Here is a 23,022-nt window from a genome sequence, read left to right as displayed (position 1 = left end):
ATTGTTTTATTCTTATCATTCATATATTGTTGTGGCTGGTCCCTTTGCAATGTAGTGGAGTAGAGGTATGTTGAAATGTAAGTAGAAGTAAGTTAAGTAAGTAAGAAGTAAACTGAAGTACTGAAGTACCTCAAATTTGTACTTAAGTACAGTATTTGAGGAAATGTACTTATATTCCACCACTGATTGTCTTCATTGTGTGCAGTTTTTATATTTTCTTGTGTATGGGGAAAGCAAAGGGATCATTTCCAGGAGCAAGCAACTACAACAAAAATCCCTCAAACCAAACAAAACTAACATCTTCAAAACTTGTATTCAAAGTGTAGGATTAACAGTCGAGACAAACTAAAGTTCATAATGAGCTTTTTATTTAAAAGCACATGTATTAGAGCTAAGTACATTTAGCAGGAAAAAACACCATTGCAACTATGTCTTTTGTACAAAAAAACAGGACAATACAAAAATACTAATATTGAATTTTAATACAATTGTGGGCGTATTTTTTTAAATGCATTTTACAAACGTAACTATTACAATCTACAATAGTTTAGTTATCTAGATACAAAAATCTGTCAATCGATGCTTTTTAAGCAGCATTTTGTAAAGAACACAGGTCTGTAATCATAGTGGATATATCTAAACATGTTAAGAAACAATATCTTACAGAGTTAATTTTAGTGATCTATACATTATTTATATATTTATAAAAAGAGAGTGAAAACGGCTTTGTGAAATGATAGGACGGACTATACGATGAGAAAGATGTGCAACATGGCGGAGTGTGTTGTTGGAAAAGGATATCTGAGTAGGCTGTAAATAAAAAGGGCTTCTTTATCTGTACTGTACAACTGTTAGTGGTTATACAGGACAGGCTATAAACATACAAGGTTAAAGATGCTCCTTAGTAGAGAATAAAAATATTAGATCCACAGTTTTTATAACGTTCACCTGCTCTCTCGCTCTCTGACACACAGTGGCACACACACACACACACACATACACACACACTTGGCACAGCTAACAGCGTATGTGTTTCACTTGACACACACAGAGTTTATCAAGAGGGACTTCCTTTTCAAAGGGCACAGCACTCATACACATGTACACACACATTCACACACACGCAAGCACAAGAGTGCACAGGACACATACAAACACACACACACTGACCGACAAACATCCATTGCCAATGAGTGATTGGGTGGGTGAGAGCCTCTTGCTGCCAGCAGAAAGAGCCCAAATCATCCCAAAATAATGTGCCAGCTTAGCTGTAAATCATCACCCTCTTTCCATGGTGACAGACCGCACCCCTTCACTCTGCCAACCCATCCCCTTCCTGTTTAGGAAGCCAAACAGATGGCCCCAACACCAGGAAGTGGCATGGCACAGCCACGCCTCTTATACCGGTGCTAGGAGGCTGTGAGATCTGCCTCCCTCCTTCCACAGAAAATTTACCTTTACTACAACTAACCCTCAAGAAATACAACATCCCGTTTGGGCCGCTCTGAAAGTCCACTACAGAAAGCTTGATGTGCTGATCTGAAGACAGATGTATATGAGGGTGGAGGGCTTCACTTCCTACTGTTAAAGACACAGTTTATTGGGTTACTGATGTCTTGCCAATCAGTCAAAAAGGGTTGAAGGACAGCCAAAGGACTGATCTGAAACCTGTTATAAAGGCCTAAGAAGATCAGTATATGATCCCTACAGTGGCCTAGTGCAGGGTTATTGTTATTAAAGCCATGCTATGCTAACTTCATCCTGTCTGTGTATAAAGTCTTGTGAAACCACCACACCAGGCTCAGTCGACTTCTGTTCATATTTCTGTCTCATGGATGTCAGCATCATCAAGTTTTTTTCCAGTTAGACAACTCAGGCAGCAAGTGGTGATAATGGACAATGAACTTAAAAACAGTGCTATAAGTTATATTTTTCTATACTGTTAATATTTCTATGCTGCTAGTTATTGCAGTAATATCCTTCCCATAGCTAAGGAAGTTGTTGTCCTACGGCAATCCAAGGCCACAGAGAGTTCAGAGAGGAAGCATCACTGGAAATCCCTCTCTCCCTAGGCAGGGGGTTTGTCTTTTTTTAAATTTCTTTTTGTCTCTTTTCTTCATTAGTTTTTCTTCAAACGTGTTTTCCCTTTATGTGGTTACACTTCCATCAAACCTCCACACCCTCAGCTCTGCCTGTCAAGTCATCAATTTCTTAATTCATTTTGTCTTTTAGCTTCCAATTCTTTTCTGTTTGTGCTCAAAATGATGGGCTCAAATGTTGATTAGTAGTTAACATAATAGTAAATAATAAGTCTGGATAGTGAGAGTGGACTCTGCTGTGCAAATCTCAAATATGACACCCTAATCCACAAAGTGCCTCGCTGGGCACAGCAAAAGGGATGGAGGATGCCATTTGAGAAGCAGCTACAGTCTCTCGTCGCTACATTCTACTGTCCGATGGGAGGTGAGCAGCGCTGTGATTGGCTCCTCAGTCACAGCCTCTCTCACACCATGTTGTGGTGGTTGTTCCTGTCAATGATGTCGGATGAAGGGAGCAGCTCCTTCTTGATGGGGGAGGGCGGGGGCGTGGCCGGTTTCACCCTGGGCTTGAACAGGTCTGACACGTAGAACACCTGGTGGACACACAGAGGGAGAGCAAGGTGAGGAAACAGAGAAGACATGAAGAATCAGCGGAAAAAAGAGAAGGACAAAATGATCCCTACCAAATAAAGATGGGATCTGATTGCTCAAACCAAATATGGAGATGGTTAGTTGGACATGTGTGTCCGCTTTGTAGTTCAGTTTAAATGAACCACATTGGAGGACAGGTTTTGAAGTCTGTTCCCAAGGCAAAGTAACCAAATAACCACCACATGTCTCTTCTTTTGTGTGAACGAATGTGAATATTGCATTGCTTCATAATGCCATGATGAGAAACTCCCTATCACCTCCCACCGGCGCACTGTGCAATCCCAAACTAGCAACACTGAGTAATCTGGCTGTAGGAAGTGATCTTAGTATAGCTCACACTAAACTGACAATCAAATTTAGTGACTAATCTTCTATTAAATGAAGCCAGAGGTGAATTACCATTTTACATCAACTGTGAGGTCAGTCTGGCAGGCACTGGTGGCAAACGAAAGAAAAGAGAAGGAAAAAAAGAAAAGAAAAAAGAAATCTCTTCCTGAGATCCTGATGACATCATATGTCAAACAGGAAAATGGGCAGGGTGGACAGGAAGTGGGACCATGGAAACTACTGTCCACTATAACAGTGGATTACGGTTTCCACTTACAGGGGTCTGGGGACACTCATGAGCAACAGTGGCTTCAGCTGCGGACTAATACACACACACACATAATTGGCAGGCGCAGCAGCTTTTCCTTCCGTGCTGCCAGTCGAGGGCGTGCACAGGGCCTGCGCCAGGGAGATGAGGAGGGAGGGCCAAGGGGAGAAGCTGCCGTTCAATACTAAACTCTGAGAAAGAGAGCCCACTGTGCACCAGCTCCTCGGGGGAAAACAATATGGATAACACTCATTGGAGCAAATTCACTGGGAAAATACATGGTGCTCTCATACAGGAATGTCATTGGGGAAAACATGTACTAGAGGTCAGTTCAGTGTTCTCTTTTGTTGTTTTCTGGAAAAAATGGTCGACATACAACAAAGACTGTCTCATTCTGAGTGGTTGACTCAACTCAAAGACATTCTCATATATTACAGCTTGACATTTACTGACCATAAAATGACCTTCACTGGTGACCTTTGACTGATGGATGACATCACATGTAGATAGATAGATACCTCCATAACACACAGCTGCTCTAATAGTTTTAAAAGGGATCTTTGTCTGTACAGTCATTAGTTTGTGTAGTGTATTTACGAGGTATATTATATATGATATAATTAGGGGAGTGTAGAGGGATATGATGTAGTCATATCTCTGAGAATCAGCCGAGCCGTCATGGGAAACATCCCAGGCTCGTTTCCCATCTGCTTTGCGTCCAATCACAGCAGGCCTTGTTGCTGCATCACCTAACCTCCAACCTCGCCCCTGAACCTGCCATGGTAAAAGGCTTATCACGACCTCACCACTTCCTGTGCATGATATACACACACAAAGCCTCCAGGCCTTTTGTGTTGAGTGATGCAGAATCAGCAGTACAGCTCCTAACCACATCACTGGTAAATGCATTTACACCAGTGTAGGTCAGGGGATGTAAGTGACACATTTCTGAGAAAAACATATGCATGGGCATAAGAATAACTTTGTAAGTATTACATACTGCATTTAATTCTGAATTTAGACACTTGTGTGTGTGTGGAGTGATAAGAGATGACTTCCTGCTTCTACACTAGTTCACTGACCACACAGACACTGCTTCAATATTTGAGACCCTGAGTTTGTGCAGCATGTCCTTGTGTGTTTAAATCCGAGTGAGGGAGAGATAGCATCCTCTTGTCCCCTCCTCCTTTAATGCGTGACCCAACTCCTCTCCACTGTGACAATGAACCTTCGAAAAACAAATGACCGCTGCCCCAGCTTTCTCTCTGACAGCTGCTTCCTGCTGGATACGGTACTCTTGACCTTTATTACGACACATGTTGAAAAATAGGTCGCTGCGTCTGATAGGAAGTGCCAGGTAGGACAGACGGACCATTTCCTGTTGTGGTTCCCTGATTCTCTGGATCATAGCCCTGCAGACATAGTCTGGAGTGTGTGACTCAAAACAGACATTCATCTACATATTCTTCAATAAACTTCATGTATCAAACTCAAACCCCGTCTATCATCAAATGTGAGGGCTGACAAAGGGATGTAAAGCAGCAATTAACTTACAACAAAGGCCGCAGTCTAACACATATGACATACTTGCCCCGGGTTTGTATTGTTCATTTACTGGCACTCACTTGCAGTGCACTGTGATTAAAGAGGTAACTGTAGCCTAGGGAAACCTGGAATAGCAGTGACAATAAAGTTGTGGAACAACACACTTCTCTACAGACAATTACTGAAATGTATTTGGAAAGGAAGACGCTTTTCCACAAGGCCATATAATTCACCATGTGATATACAGAACAATTGTTCACAATCGCACACTTGGGACTGACGTGCAAATCCTCTAATTTGTCCAATGTGTTCTCTTGTTCTTCGAGTCAGACTTTTGTATCGAAGACAAGTGCACTGTCAGTGTTTGGAGACTGCTCCTTTCATGCATGTACACAAGCTCAGGCTGGATTAATGGACCACATTACCCAGGATGCCATGGGGCTCTTAAATATCAACTGTTTCTGCTTCATGAAGACATCTTATGAGAATGATTGGCTACAGACAAAGTTCTCCAATAACAAAGCTGCTACTACAACCAACGGGATAAGCTAAGAAACCTCAAAACCCTTGTCACGTTGTCACAGTGTGTGTTCTCAGTGACCTTCAAAGACAAATCAAAGTCATACACATAAACAGCAATCATTGCGCATCAAAATGACATGTAGTAGATCTAAGCAGAGACAGTTAAAAGACTGTAAAAAATATACGCTCTGACATGATTTCAAAGTGTGAACTTGTGCCTTTATTCTTACATTTCATACTTGAGATTTAAAAGAATAATGAACCTGCACACTTGTTAACTTAATATCTAAAATGTTCACACTTTGATTTTGTACTTTTTCTGAGGCACACAAGCTTCATACCTCCTCTGTCCTCCCTCCACTCATCTCCTGTCAGGTCCTTTCTGCTCCGCTGCTTATTGAGAGGCTGAAACAGCCGAGCTAAAGCATTCACAGATGTGTTTCTACTAAGACTGGGCAAATCAGAAGGGGCGTCAAGGATTGTAAAACTAACCTCACAGCCCTGATCGGCAGGGGTCTGACTATGAGTGTATGTGTGTACGTATATATATATATGTGGTGTGTATGCATGTGGATGTGAACAGTGTGTCTGTGTGTGTGTGAAACTGTCTCTCTGAGGGTTGTGGCATAGCTGAGTTGGATTAAACCCACGCTCATCCCCGAGCCAAGATGTAGACAAGGCTCCTCTCTCTTGTCACTTCACTCCCTTCACTCCTCCTGCTCGATCTGCCAATTCAGAAGTCAGGCTCATATGTTGACCGTATTTCTGAAAACATTCTTTTTTTCCCTTGTCAAGGCTGATGTTGTCCAGGAGCTTTGCCCAGCTGGAGGAGCGCTGATTTTGCCAGAGCGTTACAGTCTATTGTTACTCACTGATTTCTGCTCAGGGTTCATTTCTTCAATAATCCTGGCATCCATGGTGTGCCAAATGTGTGTGTGTGTGTGTGTGTGTGAGATTGTGCATGTGCATTTTAGCTGCGCCAAGGTCTGCCTAGGTGCCACTACTAAGGTCTTGCTAAATTTTATGAATCTAATCCTTTCCACGTTCATGATTTGGATCATGTAGAAAGGTAAGGGTTGTTGGTTGGGTGTGTGTGTTTGCAAGTGTGTATGAGTGTGTCTTTCCATACTTTTCCCAGAGGCAGCAGAGTTTAGCAGGGGCCTGCTGTGCTGATAGAACCAGAACCGCCAAATAAAAAACCCCAAAATAATTAACAGCCTCATTCCTGTTTCAAAGGCTACCTCTCAAAGGCTCGCTCTCTTTTTACACTGCCTCTATTTTACTCTTGACCCGAATTTAATTTTCCTTGGCTCCGTCTAGCTTAGTGTAATGATGAGGGTTACGAAAATCATCTGGCAACTGCTGTGGCGATATGTCACAAAAGTAGTGAAGAAGGTTGCAGAATATGGATTCACACTAACACGCGCACACACACTCCTGGACTAAGGCCTGGCTCCAAGCAATGTGTTATTCATTAAAGGGAATCAGATTCTCCTCACTTCGCTGCCTGCTCCATTTCTCTTTTTCAGACAAAGCAGAGAGGAGAAAAAGTGAAAAGAAAGGGCTATGTGGAGGCAAACTTTATTTGAAGGTCGGTCCATCTGTAGGATCCCCAATGGTCAATTATAAAAAAGTATTAAGTTGCAAAAATATGTATGCATTCATGCTATATCACTCATCTTTTCATACAGTTTGCATGGATGGGTGTGCCTAATAAAGTTGAATGTTTTGCGTCACATGTGTGCACTCACTATGCAGTAGGCCACCAGGGCTCCCTGCACAAAGCCTGCCAGGACATCAGTCGGGTGGTGCTTGTGGTCGGAGACACGTGATAGGCCGGTGTAAAAGGCCATCATCAACAGGGTGAACTGGAGCAGCGGGCGGAGGAGACGAGCGCCGCGCCATGTAAACCTGGACTGGAGATAGAACTGGGAAGAGAAGAAGAGAAGAGGTGAATGTATAGATAACGTTATTTATTTTCTTCAAACAACATTATGCACAGTTATTGTGTAAATAACATACAAGATTTTTTTGAGAGGGTATATGATGTAAAACATGATCCACATCATGTTACTGATGGCATTATCAATGAGACTGTCACTCCTGTTGCCAGTAATGACCTGAACCCTCACACACAGTGGGCTGGACATTTTCATAAAAGTAATTAAGTTTAACATATGTTGCACCTACAGTGTGTGTGTGTGTGTGTGTGTGTGTGTGTGTGTGTGTGTGTGTGTTATTACTGTCTGAGAGGTCTAGACTGAATCAAAGTGGTCAGGCGGGCCAGACCCGCAAAGAAACACATACTCTCTTCCACAACACACACACTCGACTGCCTGAGACCCGGACACGACTGATTCATGGTTCAACATCCCAGCTGTAAAAACAACAAGACCACAGAGAGCCACTGGAATACACACACACACACACACACACACACATCTATACATACCGTGCCATGAACGTTTCAGCACTCTGTTGGGATGAACTCTCTACCCTTTATTAGAGTAAATAGAAGACAAAGCAGATGCACCCCCAGCCAAAAACAATTTTCAGGGTCATGATAGCACTGTAACAGGAACAACTAAGTCCAAGGCCAGTGCAAATACATGCACAGTCTCAAACTTTTTTATCCGCATACATGCACAGTGGTGAGATCAGCCCAGGTTCCTCAGACATCCTGTGTTTCTGCACCACTCGTACCCTTAACTTCCTGTCTCTCACACCCAGAGACAGAGGGCCTGGGAGGGCCAGCCTCAGCCAAGGTCTACCCAGCCCAAAACTTCCAGACTTGTGTCTTATAATCAGCAAGGCTAACAATACCTACAGACAGCCGCAGCCTCCCAGTCCACTATAAGGCCTTATAGGTGTGGACGTAAAGCACCCTCGCACTTCCTCTTCAACACTCTATCATTGTTCTTCTCCTTACGGAAGCAAAGGAAGTGATCCCTCCCATCCCTTCCAGTCTTGTTCTCTCCTCTCTGGCAGGGATGTTTGGACTTCAGGCTTCCTCCGCAGTGGTTCTCAGGTAGCGGGCAAGGACTACTGATAAGTACTTTTGTCTGACGTCCTGCAGCCATGAATGCAACATCCGAAAAACCCTTCGCACAACATCCTAAACCTCTGAGTTTTAAGCAAGCTTCGATGGAGGATGTAGGAGAAAGAATCAGCACTTGCACTTAGTCAAAACACAGAGTTACGATGACCTGCCAATCAACTTGCCCCTATCTGACTGAAGAGAAGAAACCCAAATAATCCGTCCAAGCTTGATCCAGATGCATGCACACATAAAGTAATGATAAGCAATTGAGAGGTTTAATGACTTCTAAAATCTCAAAATGCATTGTCTTCTCTTTAAATCCAACCCAGACTTAAATGGACTGCCTTTCGGACCCTAGCCATCCTCCCAGAAATTTGCTGTGTGTCTCAAATAGTTAGATGTAAGGAAAACAACAATAAAACACAACAACAAAAGGAGTCCCAGCAGATTCCCATGGCAGAGGGAGACAAGAGCGACACAAAGTCTGGTGGTTTGTAAAGGAATTTAGTTCATTCCAGTAAGATCTTCTCCCTCTGTCTTTCTTGCTCTGACTAAAAGTCAGTGTTAAATAAAACAGAACACACAGAAACACAACAAAGTGAGAAAGCATGAGAACAAGGGCTCGCTTTTCTCACCCAGCCCCCTTCCCTTCCTCTCTTCTGGTTCACACCATGCTGTGAGACAAAAGCATAGTTGTGGTTAAGACCCCTCATATCACAAATAAATGTATTGGTTTTTATTTAACCAACAACATGCTATCTGCGTCAGTGACAGGAAGCTTCTGTAGGCACTAATAACCCACAGAAATAGGCCTGTCCTTTGCTACTGTATGTGCTTAGAGATGTCTGCACATTAGACTAAACAAAAGATAGCTCAGTAGGATGTATGAATGTAGACACACGCTTGTTCTCTGTGGCTGTGGTATAACTGTACAGCGTGCCATGTGGCCTGTGCCAGTTATCTTGTGCCATCTCAGAAGGATGCTATGCTGTTAGGTATCAGCTAAAACCACATCGGTCACAGACGCAGCATGCTTGGCAGGAAATGAAGTGTTTCAGAGAGTGCCAATTAGCAGATGACTGGGCTGTGGGAGGAAGTGCGAGGTGACAGCCACACTGTAGAAATGACACTTTAACCCTGGTGAGCAACAAGGGAGCAAAGACAAGGGCCAAGGTTGAGGAGAAGGACTCAAGAAAGAGAGGATCCATGTTTGTGCTTGTGGAAAATGGTTTCTTGAGGACAAAACAAACATCGCAAGAACCTGTTTTTACCATAACTGTGTTGCAGAGAGTGGATGTTTAGATGTAATGCATCTAGTACAGGAATGAATGGTTGATTCATTGATTATTCCATTATCCGATTGACAGAAAATGTATCAATAATAATTTTGATGAATGATTTGTCATTTAAAGGAATAGTTTGACATTTTGGGAAATTCGCTTTCTTGATGAGAGTTAGACCACTCCATCTTTTAATTCCTAATAAAAATATTGATTATCTGGAGGCCTAGATGCATCATCTGTGCATTTATTCTTATTGGCTATGGCATGCATCCTCAGCTAGCAATTAAACTTGTAGAGTCATTATCCGTCCTCATGTTCTGTTGATTTGACTTTAGATTTTTCCTGTTGGTAAAATCTGCTCTTCTGGTGGACACACGAGAAACACAAAAATACTTAAATATAAGGAGAGTTCAAGAGAGTGGGAGGTTCTGTGAGTGAAAACACGTCACATGATTGGTTTCCACTAGGAATGCCTCCACTGTGGGCTTTGTTTCAGAATGGTTTTGTATTCCAAAACATAGACTACAAACTGTTCCTCCTCTCCACCACTGATTCTGCTCTCCTCGCTCTTTCTGTTCCACTATTTGCACCAGCCTCCTCTGGCTATGGTCCTGAGCTCACCGCAGCTGGAACACTGGTCTCGGACTAGTGTGTCACTCTGTGGTCTGGATGCAGCAAATCTCCATACCCTCTCTGTTTTCCCCCCTGCTTTTTATTCACTCTCATCTCTTTTCCTCAGTCTGACCAGAGTGCAGCTGTAGGTTCACCAAGAGGCTGGAAAATAACCTGCAGCAAGCTCACAATGCATGACAATACACTGCCATACACCAGAACTTCAACTGTCAGCCCACCGTGAGAGCCAAGAACACCTTGTAACCAAGCTCAAGCCAGACAGACCCAAAACATTGACTCTCCTCTCCCCCTCCTTCAGAGGAAGGAGCAGATGACTGGGGAGCTATGAGCTGGCAATTGTGTGTGTAATTAGACTGTTTGAAGCATGAAATGCCTCTAGGGTGCTAAGCCTCACCCAACACCCACAACAGGTGGAGTGAGAGGGAGAGATTGAGGGAAATGGGAGAGGACAGGAAGTGCACACGCAGATGTTCTGAAGAAAACAGGTGGAGTGCATCCATCCATCTCTTGGAGGAGTAAAAAGGAGAATGAAACTATTCATAAACTGAGTGAGGGGATAGAGCAGAGGAGCAGGAGGAGGAGAAGTGGATAAGCACAGTGTTTTGTTTTTTCTTCAGGCAGTGATTCCCCAAATCACCGCCCAACCTTCTTTCCATGACTCCCTCTACAATCTGTAAACCATTGTTTCTGTGGCTCTCAGCATGTGTGTGCTTGCGTGAATGTGAATGTGCTGTGGTGTATGTGTAAGACAGTTTAATAGTTACTTACAGCCAGGTAGAGCATGGTAAACATTGAAAAAGAGGCATGTCCTGAGAAGAAGGATTTCCTGTGGAGAGAAAGATTATCTTAGATCAGTTTTTCAATTTAAGGAGTATTTTTTAATACAGCATATATACTGTATGTTGTGGATGTATTGGTGTTTACACAGACCTGGCCTCCTGTACATCGCTCTCTTCACCAGTGCAGTTATAGTTGGTAATGTATCCCAGTGAACAGTCAATGGTGGAGAAATCTGGTTTACACACAGCTAAGAAGTGGGGTCTCATACGACCCACCGACACCTTGGCAATGTCTGTGAACGACTGGCTGACGGCACATCCAAAGAGAAACACACCCATCTGCAAGATCACACAGATTAAAGATTAGACATAATATCAATGTAGCTGTCTGTAACTGATCATCAGCTAAGATCTGGCCCCCTGACTTAAAGTTGCTACGCCCGTCAAGCTTTCCGGTCTCACATGGAGCATATTCAGTTCAAAATGACAGATTTGCCACTTGAAATTCTTAGTAATTTCAGAAACAATATGTCCTTGATTTTAGACAGAGGTAGACAAAAGCAGGCTTTTCATTTCTTGCTTGCAACTGTCATTTTTGTGGCTGAAGTGGCAGCTGTCGCTAACAGATTTGATCAGCTGTAACTAGCTAGCTAATTAAGCTAACGTTAGCTTCATGAATTGGTTGAAAACGCTGATTCATTTTAAACCGAGAAGCCTGTAAAGAGGTCTTAAATATGCACTTTGGCTAAATACATATGATTCATGCTAAAAGACTGAGGCTATAGCTACATGTCCCAGGCAAAAAGTCATCATCCTCACCAGATGATGATCTATGTAAAAGACATGGAAATAAATTAACAGCATTGCTCTTGTATTGCAGTGCAGAGTTATTCAGTCCTAGTGTTGTAAGTATGATAAGAAAAAAATGTAAGCTCAGACTACAAAAACCTGTTTAGCTGCCCGCCATGCCTACTTATGGTTGCAAAGCACTGATTGGACAATCGCTGTTCAGGGGAGGGGTTTAACGAATGGTCAGTTATGTATGCAATAATCTCAACACCAATGAAAGTATGCATATGGTGAGCTGACCTGTTTGTAGAGGGCTGCGACATAGGGATTCCCTACGAAAGACTTGGTTCCCTCATGTAGTTGGTGAATCCTGAAGCATTCTCCAATCACAATCTAAAAGAAATGATTGTTTATTTGAGATAAACAGAAGACACTGATCACAAATATAAGACAAATTCTAGCTAGGTGATACTGCTGAGTCCTACAGCCACACAGAAAATTTAGATGCAGATAACCATGCAGTAAAAATTATAACATTTGAGTGTGTATCATGCAGGAAATCTAATTTAATTCCAGACTGAAGTCACAGATTGAGTAGAAAGGATGTGTAAAAGACAGACAGGAGAGACAGAATGAGACAAACATAGAATGAGCATGGCCTGCCTTTCCCTCAGGCAGTTTTGATGTGATGTGAGATTATTAATGAGTGGTGATGTTCTGCTCAGTGATATGTTGGGGCCTTGTATGTGGGATATGAAAGATAATGAGACAGTGAAGGGAAAAGGAAAACAAGAAAACTTAGACAAGTGATCTAGACTGGGTCAATATCTCAGTCAGACTGACCTAACTTTGATATAAGGATGATTTATATCAGAGCAATGGTCTGCTTCTATAAGGCTTAAGTCAAGTGGGCAGACCTTGAATCCTGTGTTATTCCTGCCAGATGGTTTCAAATAGTGGTGGGGCCCATGGACAGACCTCATCTACTCTGAGGGGGCTTACACCAAGCCAACCCTCGAGGCATGGAGATGTCAATCATATCTTTACCACCTGGGGTATCTGACTGACGGACCAGCTGCTCTCCGCCACTAACGGCATCTCTCTTTCCTTCCTCTTTCCACACAAGGCTTCATTCTTTGGCCTACCTTCTCACCCAATCTCTCATGAAAATATTTACCTGCCTATCTCTATGCCAGCAGACACTGAATTTGAATAGCATCAAGGCTCTGAATGTGTGCACATCAGGAGGCTCGGTGGTTCCCAGACATCCTATCAAGTTAATACAGATGCATAATGTTTGTGTATTTACATATATTGTGTGTTAATTGTTAGGCTTGATAAACACACCTTTCATGTCTATTGGGTGGTCAGCTGGCAGGCACACAGCCAGAAGAAACAAACATGCTGGTGTATTAGTGTGTGTGTGTTTGTATGTGTGTGCTATTGTCAATGAATTGTTTTGATCTGAGCTTAAGATTAGAACCACAGGAGGCTGATACAGGCCAGAGAAGTTTATTTGGGTTGTCAGCATTTGCATTCAGACCTCTCCTCTCCCTGTCTTGGTTTATTGCTATGTGTCTGGTTGTCTAAGTGCAGACAGGGCCTCCCATGGATATGGCAGGCATCTCTGATCAGAGCAGATGGCTCAATATGTGCCTGATCAGTTTATTTGGATCGTCAATGAGTATGCTTATAGAACTCTATCTCGCTACTGCTAACTCAGTTTCTCACAGTGGAAACACGGCCTGTCAGAGACATAGATATGTCTGACCAGTGGGACTGTTGGGATTTCCCTTGCAGTGAAGTTAAACAAGAGGCCCAACTGGAATCTGCTGCCAGTGCACGTATATGTTTGCATATATGTGTGTGTGCCTGCAAGAATGAGCGTGCGTGTGTGTGCGTTAAAAGAATGGTGTCGGCATGGCAGTAGACGCCACTAATGGAACACAGCTGTGTGAGACACGCCAGCTTTGCCCACACGTGAACATGTGAGGAAACTAACTAACACAAGCACAGTCTCCTGGTTCCAATAAGCAGAAGAGCTGAGCTGGTACAGTGTGTGTGTGTGTGTGTGTGTGTGTGTGTGTGTGTGTGCGCCCACCAAGCTGATGGTGAGGAGATGGCGAGGAGACGGCGGTAAAGCGCCATCTCAGTCTGGGAACTTATGAGGGGGCTGTGCCACAAAGAGTCTGGGGGCTGTAAAGATCATGTTGGCTGACCACGTGGCACTAATTGACATACATACCCCACCACATGTCATTATAACATGTTTCCACTAACCTTGAGCCCCCTCTAATCTGCTGGCACTATACTAGAGCCATTCCTTCTCTGGAGCAAAAGTCAAGTCATGGGAATGAAGACTTCACGCTGTTGCTAACTGGTTAGACACCTCAGGCTATCAGTGAGGTACTGCGGGCATGGGAGAGAGCACTGACACATTCACCCGAAGTAATGTGCAGGGCACAGAGGGCACGGAGTCAGGGTGCAGGGATACGAGTGGGAGGTATGAGAATGGACCAAGAACTTGTAAAATCTCTTGGCATGCGTGCGTCAGCACACACACAAACACACACTTCCTAATGTCACTTGGGGGGCCTCTCGCTACCACTGATAAATACAGTAATAAAAGTAAGTAATAAAAACAGGCCATTACAAATGCCTTGGATGACTCAAAGCTAATATGGAAGAATAAAGTATGACGAAGAAAACATTATGGAATGAAAGGGCAGGACATAGAGAGCACATTTATAGCAAAAGACTGGATTATTTTAGAAAATAGTGCATGATAAATCACTCAAACCTCTATGTTAGAGGGCCTATGTTAGTGAGACTAATCTATCAGACTAAGGTTTCTAAGAGTTAAAAAGAAGTGACTTTAAATTGGAATAAAAGGACAAAACAAAGCGAGGTGTGAAGGTCGACTTACAGAGAAGATGGCAATAAGAATGCCAACACCACAAAGCACAGCATCGCTAATGGTGTCTCCGTCTTTTCGGGGGTAGCGGATGGACTCGTCCGAACAGTAAAACCCGCGCTGGTACGGCTTTATGGTGCTAGTCTCAATGATCAGGAAAGGCAGGCTAGCTACAAAAGACACAAGGAAAGAGGGGAGCAAAGAGAGAGAAAGACAGGAGGAGGGAGAGAGGAAAGAAAGCATAAAAGCACCAGGTCAGTGACACAGACATAAACAGAAGAGAAAAGGGGGAGCACAAGGAGCACGCTGGCACCAGGGGATCATGGGATATGGCAGAAGTGGGTGGTGCTTAAGGATGTCATGTATGGTCAGTTTAGAGCAAAGGAGTGATGGATTTCCAAAATCAGATGCAACTGACACCATACATTGCAAACTATAACTTAAGAGTAACATTACATCAACTTTTCTGAACTTTACTAGATCTCATGTAGCGTTGTCACTCCTTCACAGCCACCATCATTAACCACCAGCCCTCCCTGTTTCTACTTCAGTGTTCCCCAACACCGAGTGCTCTTTGTGCGGGGGGTGGGGTGGGGGGGACTTACGGACACCGCAGGCAGTGTCAACCCAACAGAAGTGAGCACTGAGGAGGGGACGGTGCTTTTCTTGTAGGGGTAGCTCAGGCTGGAGTCACTGCAGTAGAGACCCCTCTGGTATGGACGAATAGAGGTACGGTGCAGAACCAAGCTGGGCAGCATAGCTACACACACACACACACATGAATGGATGTATGAACCCACGCACACATACATACATAAGGCTGATTCACAGACACACCTAATTCAGGGAATCATACTGCATCATACAGTATAGCCAACTCCACTTACCTGCAAGCTAAAGAAAAAACATTAACACACATTAACAGACAAAAACCTTCACAGGTGTGTGTGAGCTCATGCTATCATTGATCATGCTATTTACTCAGCAAACCCCCTCCTGCTGCTCCTGTTGACAGTGTGACATGAGGCTATTGAGAACTGAGGTTTATTCTTTAGCATTAGGAGACCCCCCCTCCTGACAGAGCAAATGCACTCTGACATTCAGCGCTAGGGGTCCATTATTGGAGACAAAAGAAACCCACCAACACGGGTACTATGTAAATACATTGTGAGAACTTAAGTGTGGATTGCAGAGGAAGAGAGTGCCATTCCAGGTAGTGTGTGGAAATGTCTTTTTAGACAGAAACCATTTGTTAAAGGAATAGTTCGACATTTAGGGAAATTACTTTTTTGCCAAGAGTTAGATGAGAAGATTGATACCACTCTCATGTTTGTATGGCAAATATGAAACTACAGCCAGCAGCTGGTTAGCTTAGCTTAGCATAGAGGCTGACAACTGAGAAAAAAAGCTAGCCTGGTAACAAAATCCATGTTTTGTATGTATTAAACAAATGAGATATAACAATGTTAATTACTGAGCTATTAAGGTGTTTCTGTTGGAAGATTTTTTAACCTTTGGACAAAGCAAGGCTAGCTCTTCACCCCTGTTCTCAGCCTTAATGCTAAGCTAAGCTAACCGGCTGCTGGCAGTAGCCACATGTTTACCATACAAACATGAGAGTGTCTCATCTAACTCTCAGCAACAAATCACATTACCGTATTTCCCAAAATGTCGAATAACAGCCTTCATGAGGATCTAGAGGAGCTTCGTCCAACTACCTCAACAACAAATGGACAAACAGTTGAAAGCAGCACTAGAAGTTTGGTTGGTCAAATTAATTCTATCGTTGGCTTCTTCAACAACACACACATGCATGCACTCTTGCACAGCCACATTCTATTCTGATGAAAGGAAAATACATATCTCAAAATCAAAGGACTACAAATACAGGCGTGCAAACTTTGGCTGAGACTTTCAAAGTTTTCCCGTAGGGATTTTAAAATGTGTGAATACCAAGAAAAACAAAACTAAGCCCACCCAACTCTGGAACATTTTTCGCATGAGAGCAGGTTTGGCGTGCGTGCATATGACTGTAGTAGCTCATAAATAGAGGGAGCTCAAGACACGAAGGCGTCCTGAAGACCCACACACAGACACACCAACATATACATTCAACATCAGACTGCACAGAAACTATTCCTGCATGCGGTTCATGTAGTTAGCTCATATCACAGGGATTTTTGACATTTGGGTCAAAGTCAGAAATCCACTCGTGAATGTTCCTGAACCGCAGTTGTTGTCTCACCAGTGATGGGAGAGGGAGATCATGTTCCTGGTCTGTCGTGAAAAACACAGCACTCACCAGTAACCACTCGTATGAATTTCGTAAAGACCTCAAAACACACTTTCTTATGCATTCTTGTGGACACACACTCAAGGCTCTCACGGCTCCTTAACATCCACAATGTGGCATCTGCCTCCAGTTGAAAGAAGAAAGTGTTGTCTCAGTTGTCTTAGATGACTCCATGTCCACAATAATATGGCTAAATAGGAGAAATTATCTATTTGTCTTCAATTTTTTTGTATCTTTTTGCGTTAATATATGTGGTGGTGGTTTTTGACCATAGAAAATTATTATTTTGAAAGCTGTTTCCAGTAAATTAAACTTTTTTTAAAAGAAAAAACTGAAACTTTTGAGGTCAAGAATGAACTTTAAAACTCAACCTTCAACCCAACTTGGACAAGCAGTCCTTAGACTAAAGTGCTCAGAAATTTAAAAAAACGTGAACATCTATAATTCCATGACAATTGGGCATACTCCATCTGCTGATGAAGATCATGTGATGTGATCTAAAGCTCCAGAACAGCTGCTAAATGGACCTTGAGGTAAGAATGTTTTGTTTTCTGCTATTTTCAAATTCAAGAATGAACCTAGCAAAGCAATCTTGAGAATCTCTTCTTCTTCTCGTCTAACCATAATAAAACAATACTTCAAAAACAGCTGAAATCCACCAAAATGGCGTAAGGAGTTTAAAGCATTTTTGTATTGTTTTGTTGTTTCAGTGTAATCGAAGCAGACTGTCCCTCTCTCTCCAGTGGTTGGCAGAGGGCTGAAGATGGGATGGTCACTGAGGACAGACACCTGCACAAACAGGGTGCAGCGCCAGGGCTCGACAGGCTCCTGGTGGGCCACACAGGGCTGGGCCAGACTTTAGTGGTGTCTGAGAACCACACAGTCCATACAATAGGCAGGGTTAGCTTTGGGTGAGCCGGCTCACACAGAATTACGGGGGCAAGACAGGACAGTCAACACAACTAAAGAGTAGATTCTGGTGCAGATATGAGTTTCTCTATACACAGCGAGAACCCCCATGCTCTAAGTCCTTGCACAAAACGAGTTCTGTTGGGTAAACACTCAGCTGGGGAAAACAACTTTTTCAGAAATCGGATCATGCCTTCTCTCACGCCAATCTCTACTCTGCTTTTCCATTCTCTCCTCCTTCTCCTTCCCTCTCTTTCTCCGTCCCTCCACTCTGGCCTACTTGTGGAGGGGGGATTCACATGCTAATGAGGAGAAGTGAAAGGAGGGGAGGTCATGGGCTTAACAGACATGGGAGAAACACACACACAGACACGCACAAACGCAAACCGGTGCTTAAAGGCTAAACCGATTGGAGAACAGCATGGGAAACACAGGAGTTGACCAGCTGAGAGACAGAAAAAGGAAAGTGAGAGCGAGCGATTGAGCACCTCAACACTATCTATTGAGAATTTATGAAAGCCTCTCTGTCCGTACACTGCCAAGCCTTGAGATGCCAAGCCGTTTTGTGCAGCCCCCCCATGCCATCTCCTGAAAACAGCCTGGTATGTGGGCATTCTCCTCATACCACAGTCAGTCTATGAACCTCTCAGCCCAAGCTAAAACAGTCTCCAGCACTAACCCTACAGCCCATCTGAGCCTCGGCTGCAAACAGTGGTAAGAAATATGACCTCTTTAATGGCATTGGGATAAAGAGCAAGTGACCCTCACAGGGCCCGCTGACCCTGAGAGAGTGGAGGAGAGAGATGGGGGAGTGTCAGAGGAAGGAGAGATAAAAACAGAAATGGGAGAAAAAGAAAGAGGTGGGCTGGGCTGTTGGCAAAGGCCTGTGGTGCGTCAGTGAATTAAAAAACAACTATTTTACAAGCTCTGTCATGAGGTCAGTAACATTCAGTGATGCCTGAGATCTTTAAATCCTCACTGAAGAAGGTGCTCCACCTGTAATACTTGCAAACAATCCTACTTCATTTCCACTACTGACCCAGAGGAAACTAAAAGCACAAATTTGCGTGTATTTCAAACTGTTTGCACTCTTTGTTTTTATGTTTTTGCCTTGCCAGAGAAGTGGTGTGTTCTGTGCATTTAGAGCCAACGAGCCTTATAAGCTATTAAGCCGCTGAGCTGCTTTTAAACAGCACAAACAGGCGCCTGAGAATAATTGGGGCCTAAATACCCTTCAATGGAGAGAAAGAGGAAGAGAGAGGTAGGGTCAGAAAGTATGGAGAATGCAGCAGGAGAAAAAACACACTTCCTAAGTGGGTGGCTTAGCGTGTTTGGGGAACAGTTCTATTTGTGCTATCGGATTCTGTCATGCATTTCTCTCTTTCAGGCTATGAGGAGAATGTCTGCAAGCCACTAAAGACTACTTACCACAGGTCAGATAGAGAGAGACAGAGCGAGAATGTGTGTTAAGGAAGGGAGAGAGAGAGGTATTTCTTTGGCTGGTTGAATTAGTGTTTATATGCAGAGGTCATGGCAGGGCCTTTGTGTGTGTATGTGTGTGTGCTGTACTTATTTTCCATCCGTAAATCCACTCACATGTTCACGCTCCACTGCATGCTAGAAATCAAGGCACAAAAGTATGTTGGTGTGTGTTTATATATGGTTTGTGTGCATATATTTGTAGGTTTAATTCTATATATGTGGCTTGCTATGTATGTGTGTGTGTGTGTGTGTGTGTGTGTGTGTTCGCACGCACACATTTGTTTGTGTGAGCGAGATTATCCAGCCGGCACCCGTTTGATTGGCTTTGGAGTTAAATTTGGTAAAGCGAGTTAGTGCTTAGATTAGCAGGACTAACACGACTAAGTCTGATTTTTACATTTCCCACAGACATAAAGCAAAATGTTTCTTATATCAGCCTCCTACACAGTTTTGGATTTGCATTTTGATGTATTTTAACAGTGTTCATTAATATCAAGTTCCAAAGTTCCTCTATCCTGCAGGGTTAGGATCAACGCGGTTCTATTATTTTTTCTCATCTGTATTTGCCAGAACAGGACACAATAACTGTTCTTAAGGCAGCTAAAGCTCTACATCGCTCAAAAGGTTAATTCCCCTTGATATGGCACTAATTTCCCTGTGGAGCAACACCTGCGTGTCTGCTGAGACTATAGCGGCAAGCTTCCCGTTCTCCTGCTCTCATGACTCTCTCACCCTTCTGGGTCTCTATTGACATTTTAATGGGCTCTCTTGGCTTTCGGGAGCAGAATAAGAATGATATCGTGATTATAGTGAGCGAGCTGGAGTGTCAGCAGTGTGTGTGAGAGGTGAATGGGAGGCGGAGCAGGGCAGAGGAAGAGGTATTGTGGTCTGCTCTAATGGAGGATTTCCTCCTCCTGTCTCTCAAACACACCATGTGACCCGTCCTGACAAGGAGCGGGACCAAGAATTCAGAGGAAGGTTAGAGAGGGCGGAGGTTGACTCCATAGACTGGCCAGTCATCAATCAAGACTTTGTCTTCTCTTCTTCTATGATTTTTCTCCCTGCTCTGCAACAAATCAGATAGCTGTTAGGGAATCTGGCTCAGCTCAGCCCAGAGTATGGATGTGTATCAAACCTCAGTGCTCTTTAGTACCTACTTAAATTTTTATTTTACATTATATATTTTATGTGTCTGTAACATCAGAATCAAAAACTGTCAAGTCCCAAAAACCGGCATAGAATATCTGGTTAGAACTCTTTGATAATATAGTTCCCAGATTAAAGTTAAAATTTAACCAAAGTATTTAGACATCTTGTATAGCTGCTTGTCTTTAGAAAACCTTTAACATTTAAAAAACATTTAAAACTTTTGTTAAATGAAAAAGAAGATTTTGTAGAAAAAAACAACTTGAATGTGTGTTACGTTTATGATTATTGCTGAAACAATTTATAATATATTTAAATATATATTGTGAACTCATTTGATAATGTAATAATCTTTTCAGTTATCTATTTACGCCAAACATTTTCTCTTTCCAGATTTTCAGTTGTGAAAATGTGCTTCTTTTGTCAGTTTTCTATTGTATTGTTCTATTCTATTGAATATCTTTGGGTTTGGGGCTGTTAGTTGGACAAAACAAACTATTTTAAGACACCGTCTTGTAAAATGAGGGTCTTTTTTCACTATTTTCTGACATTTTATAGACTAAATGATTCACAAAATATCAACAGACAAAAATGATAATATAGATAATATGTTGTGGATATTTGATATGTGTGTGACTCTGTGTGTGTGTGTAGACAGAGACAGAGCGAGTGTGTTCAATTGCTTGCATTAGCAGGAATAAATGCCCTCTTCCAGCACAAGTCACAGTGTGAGTGTGTGTGTGTGTGTGCAATCTCAAGAGGATGTATGTGCGTGCTTGTGTGAGGAAGATTAACCTTGTGTGTGCGAACTGTGAGAGAGTGCGTATCTGATAAAACAAGGGATCAGAGAGAATGAGTGGCTCAGTGCCAGGTCCACTTATTGGTGGACATTGTTCGGCCAAAGCCAAGGCAGGTGAGCAGGACGCTGGCTCAGTGGCAACAGCTTATGGGTAGAATAATATGGGAAGGTTTCTATGGAGATATTATATATATGGTATATGTTAATAAACCAAATCTGAATTATATCAACAGTAACTCCTCCAAATTACCGTGTAATTTCCTCCTCAGCCTCAGTCTTAATATATATCTTAACATTTAGACAGGGCACACACACACACACACACACACACACACACACACACTCATCAGCATTCAACTAAAACAATGCTGTGACCTCTGGGGTTTTAAATACAGCCGGCCAAGCAGTTGGCATGGATGTTCTGAGATGTGTCACACATCAAACACTACACAGTGCTGTAAGCCCACACATTTAACGTTATCTAAGGTCACTAAAGCCATGTGCATGAGTATGTGTGGCCTTCCAGACATCTGAGAACAGAGTACACAGGTTAGCTGAGGTTCATGACAGACCCTAGAAGTAGCTACTGGGCCAAGGGTCAAAGGTGAGGGATGTGACATAGATCTAGGATTTTACTGTAGCATACAAGAGCAGGACACACACTTCACTCTGTAACACTGCCTATTATATCTGTGAGACTGCGTGCTTGTGTGTGTGTGGCTATGTGGGTGTTAAAGTGGATTACTGTGGTTCCACTGGTAACTTCAGCAAAGCCATTCTCAAACATTTTTAAGTTGTCGACCACAAAGGGCGTTAAACATGCTCTCGCAATCCAAATAAACAAAGTCAGCTCCATAAAAACCACCCAGGCTTTATCCATACGCATAATCACTGTTTAGGAAACACACATTCATAAACACGTGCATGAACATGCACACATGTACACTGATACAGATGTTTGGCCCTAGATATCAGTTCTTTGTTTCCACAAGCTGCTGATGTGTCTCACACATATACAAAGCTCACAAATACACAAACAGACACACACACATACACAGGAGTGGCTGAGGTCAGCAGAGTGGAGTGCAGAGTGAATCCCTGTCCTTTTTCCCCCCTCTGTGTGTGAATGCTGCAGCGACTGGGGGGCCGCTGGCTGAAGCATGTGCTTACTCAGAGAGATTTTATTCACAGGAATAAATGCCTTTTACACACAGGCATCTATTGCGACACTCTCTAGGGGACTTTTACCAGCAGGCACCTGCGAGGGCAGACTCTGAATGCTGCTGCTGGCTCCGTGTTGCTGTTGGCTTGTAGGCACATTTGAAGAGATGTTGGATTGAACACTGTTTTGTGGGAAATCAACTCTGGTCCACATTAGCAAGTAGAGGAGACTAGAGGATATTTTTAAAAATGTGTTTTAAAAAGATTACTTACTCATCAAGACATTCCTAATGGTTGGCCGCACTGTTGAAAGAAGAGGCCAAACGCACAGCTGCACTAATGAAGGGAAATTTGAGCAGTGCCCACAGGCCAGATAGGCTACATGGCTGGTTGGTTGGGTGGCTGGCTGGGCGTTTCTCTATTGTTGCCATAATGGCATTAT

The 23,022-nt window shown here is 43.1% G+C and overlaps 1 protein-coding gene across 2 annotated transcripts in view; it reads right to left on the bottom strand.

Annotated features, from left to right (window-relative positions):
* Positions 1–346: 346 nt before the first annotated feature.
* Positions 347–23,022, bottom strand: part of plpp3 (phospholipid phosphatase 3) — a 29,766-nt gene continuing 7,090 nt past the window's right edge. Inside the window, exons 2-7 of one of the 2 annotated variants that reach the window (XM_044198286.1) lie at positions 15,396–15,550; positions 12,177–12,269; positions 11,239–11,426; positions 11,077–11,134; positions 7,104–7,280; positions 347–2,632 (exon numbers count right to left, since the gene is read on the bottom strand). In XM_044198286.1, the coding sequence (XP_044054221.1) occupies positions 2,504–2,632; positions 7,104–7,280; positions 11,077–11,134; positions 11,239–11,426; positions 12,177–12,269; positions 15,396–15,550 (800 nt within the window). In that variant the 3' untranslated portion in view covers positions 347–2,503. Of the gene's footprint in view, positions 2,633–7,103; positions 7,281–11,076; positions 11,135–11,238; positions 11,427–12,176; positions 12,270–14,802; positions 14,961–15,395; positions 15,551–23,022 lie in introns of both variants that reach the window. The other variant, XM_044198285.1, reaches the window with a different exon arrangement.

Source organism: Siniperca chuatsi, linkage group LG6 (assembly GCF_020085105.1).
Source record: "Siniperca chuatsi isolate FFG_IHB_CAS linkage group LG6, ASM2008510v1, whole genome shotgun sequence".
Taxonomy (NCBI): domain Eukaryota; kingdom Metazoa; phylum Chordata; class Actinopteri; order Centrarchiformes; family Sinipercidae; genus Siniperca; species Siniperca chuatsi.
This window is presented reverse-complemented; position numbering and strand designations above follow the sequence as displayed.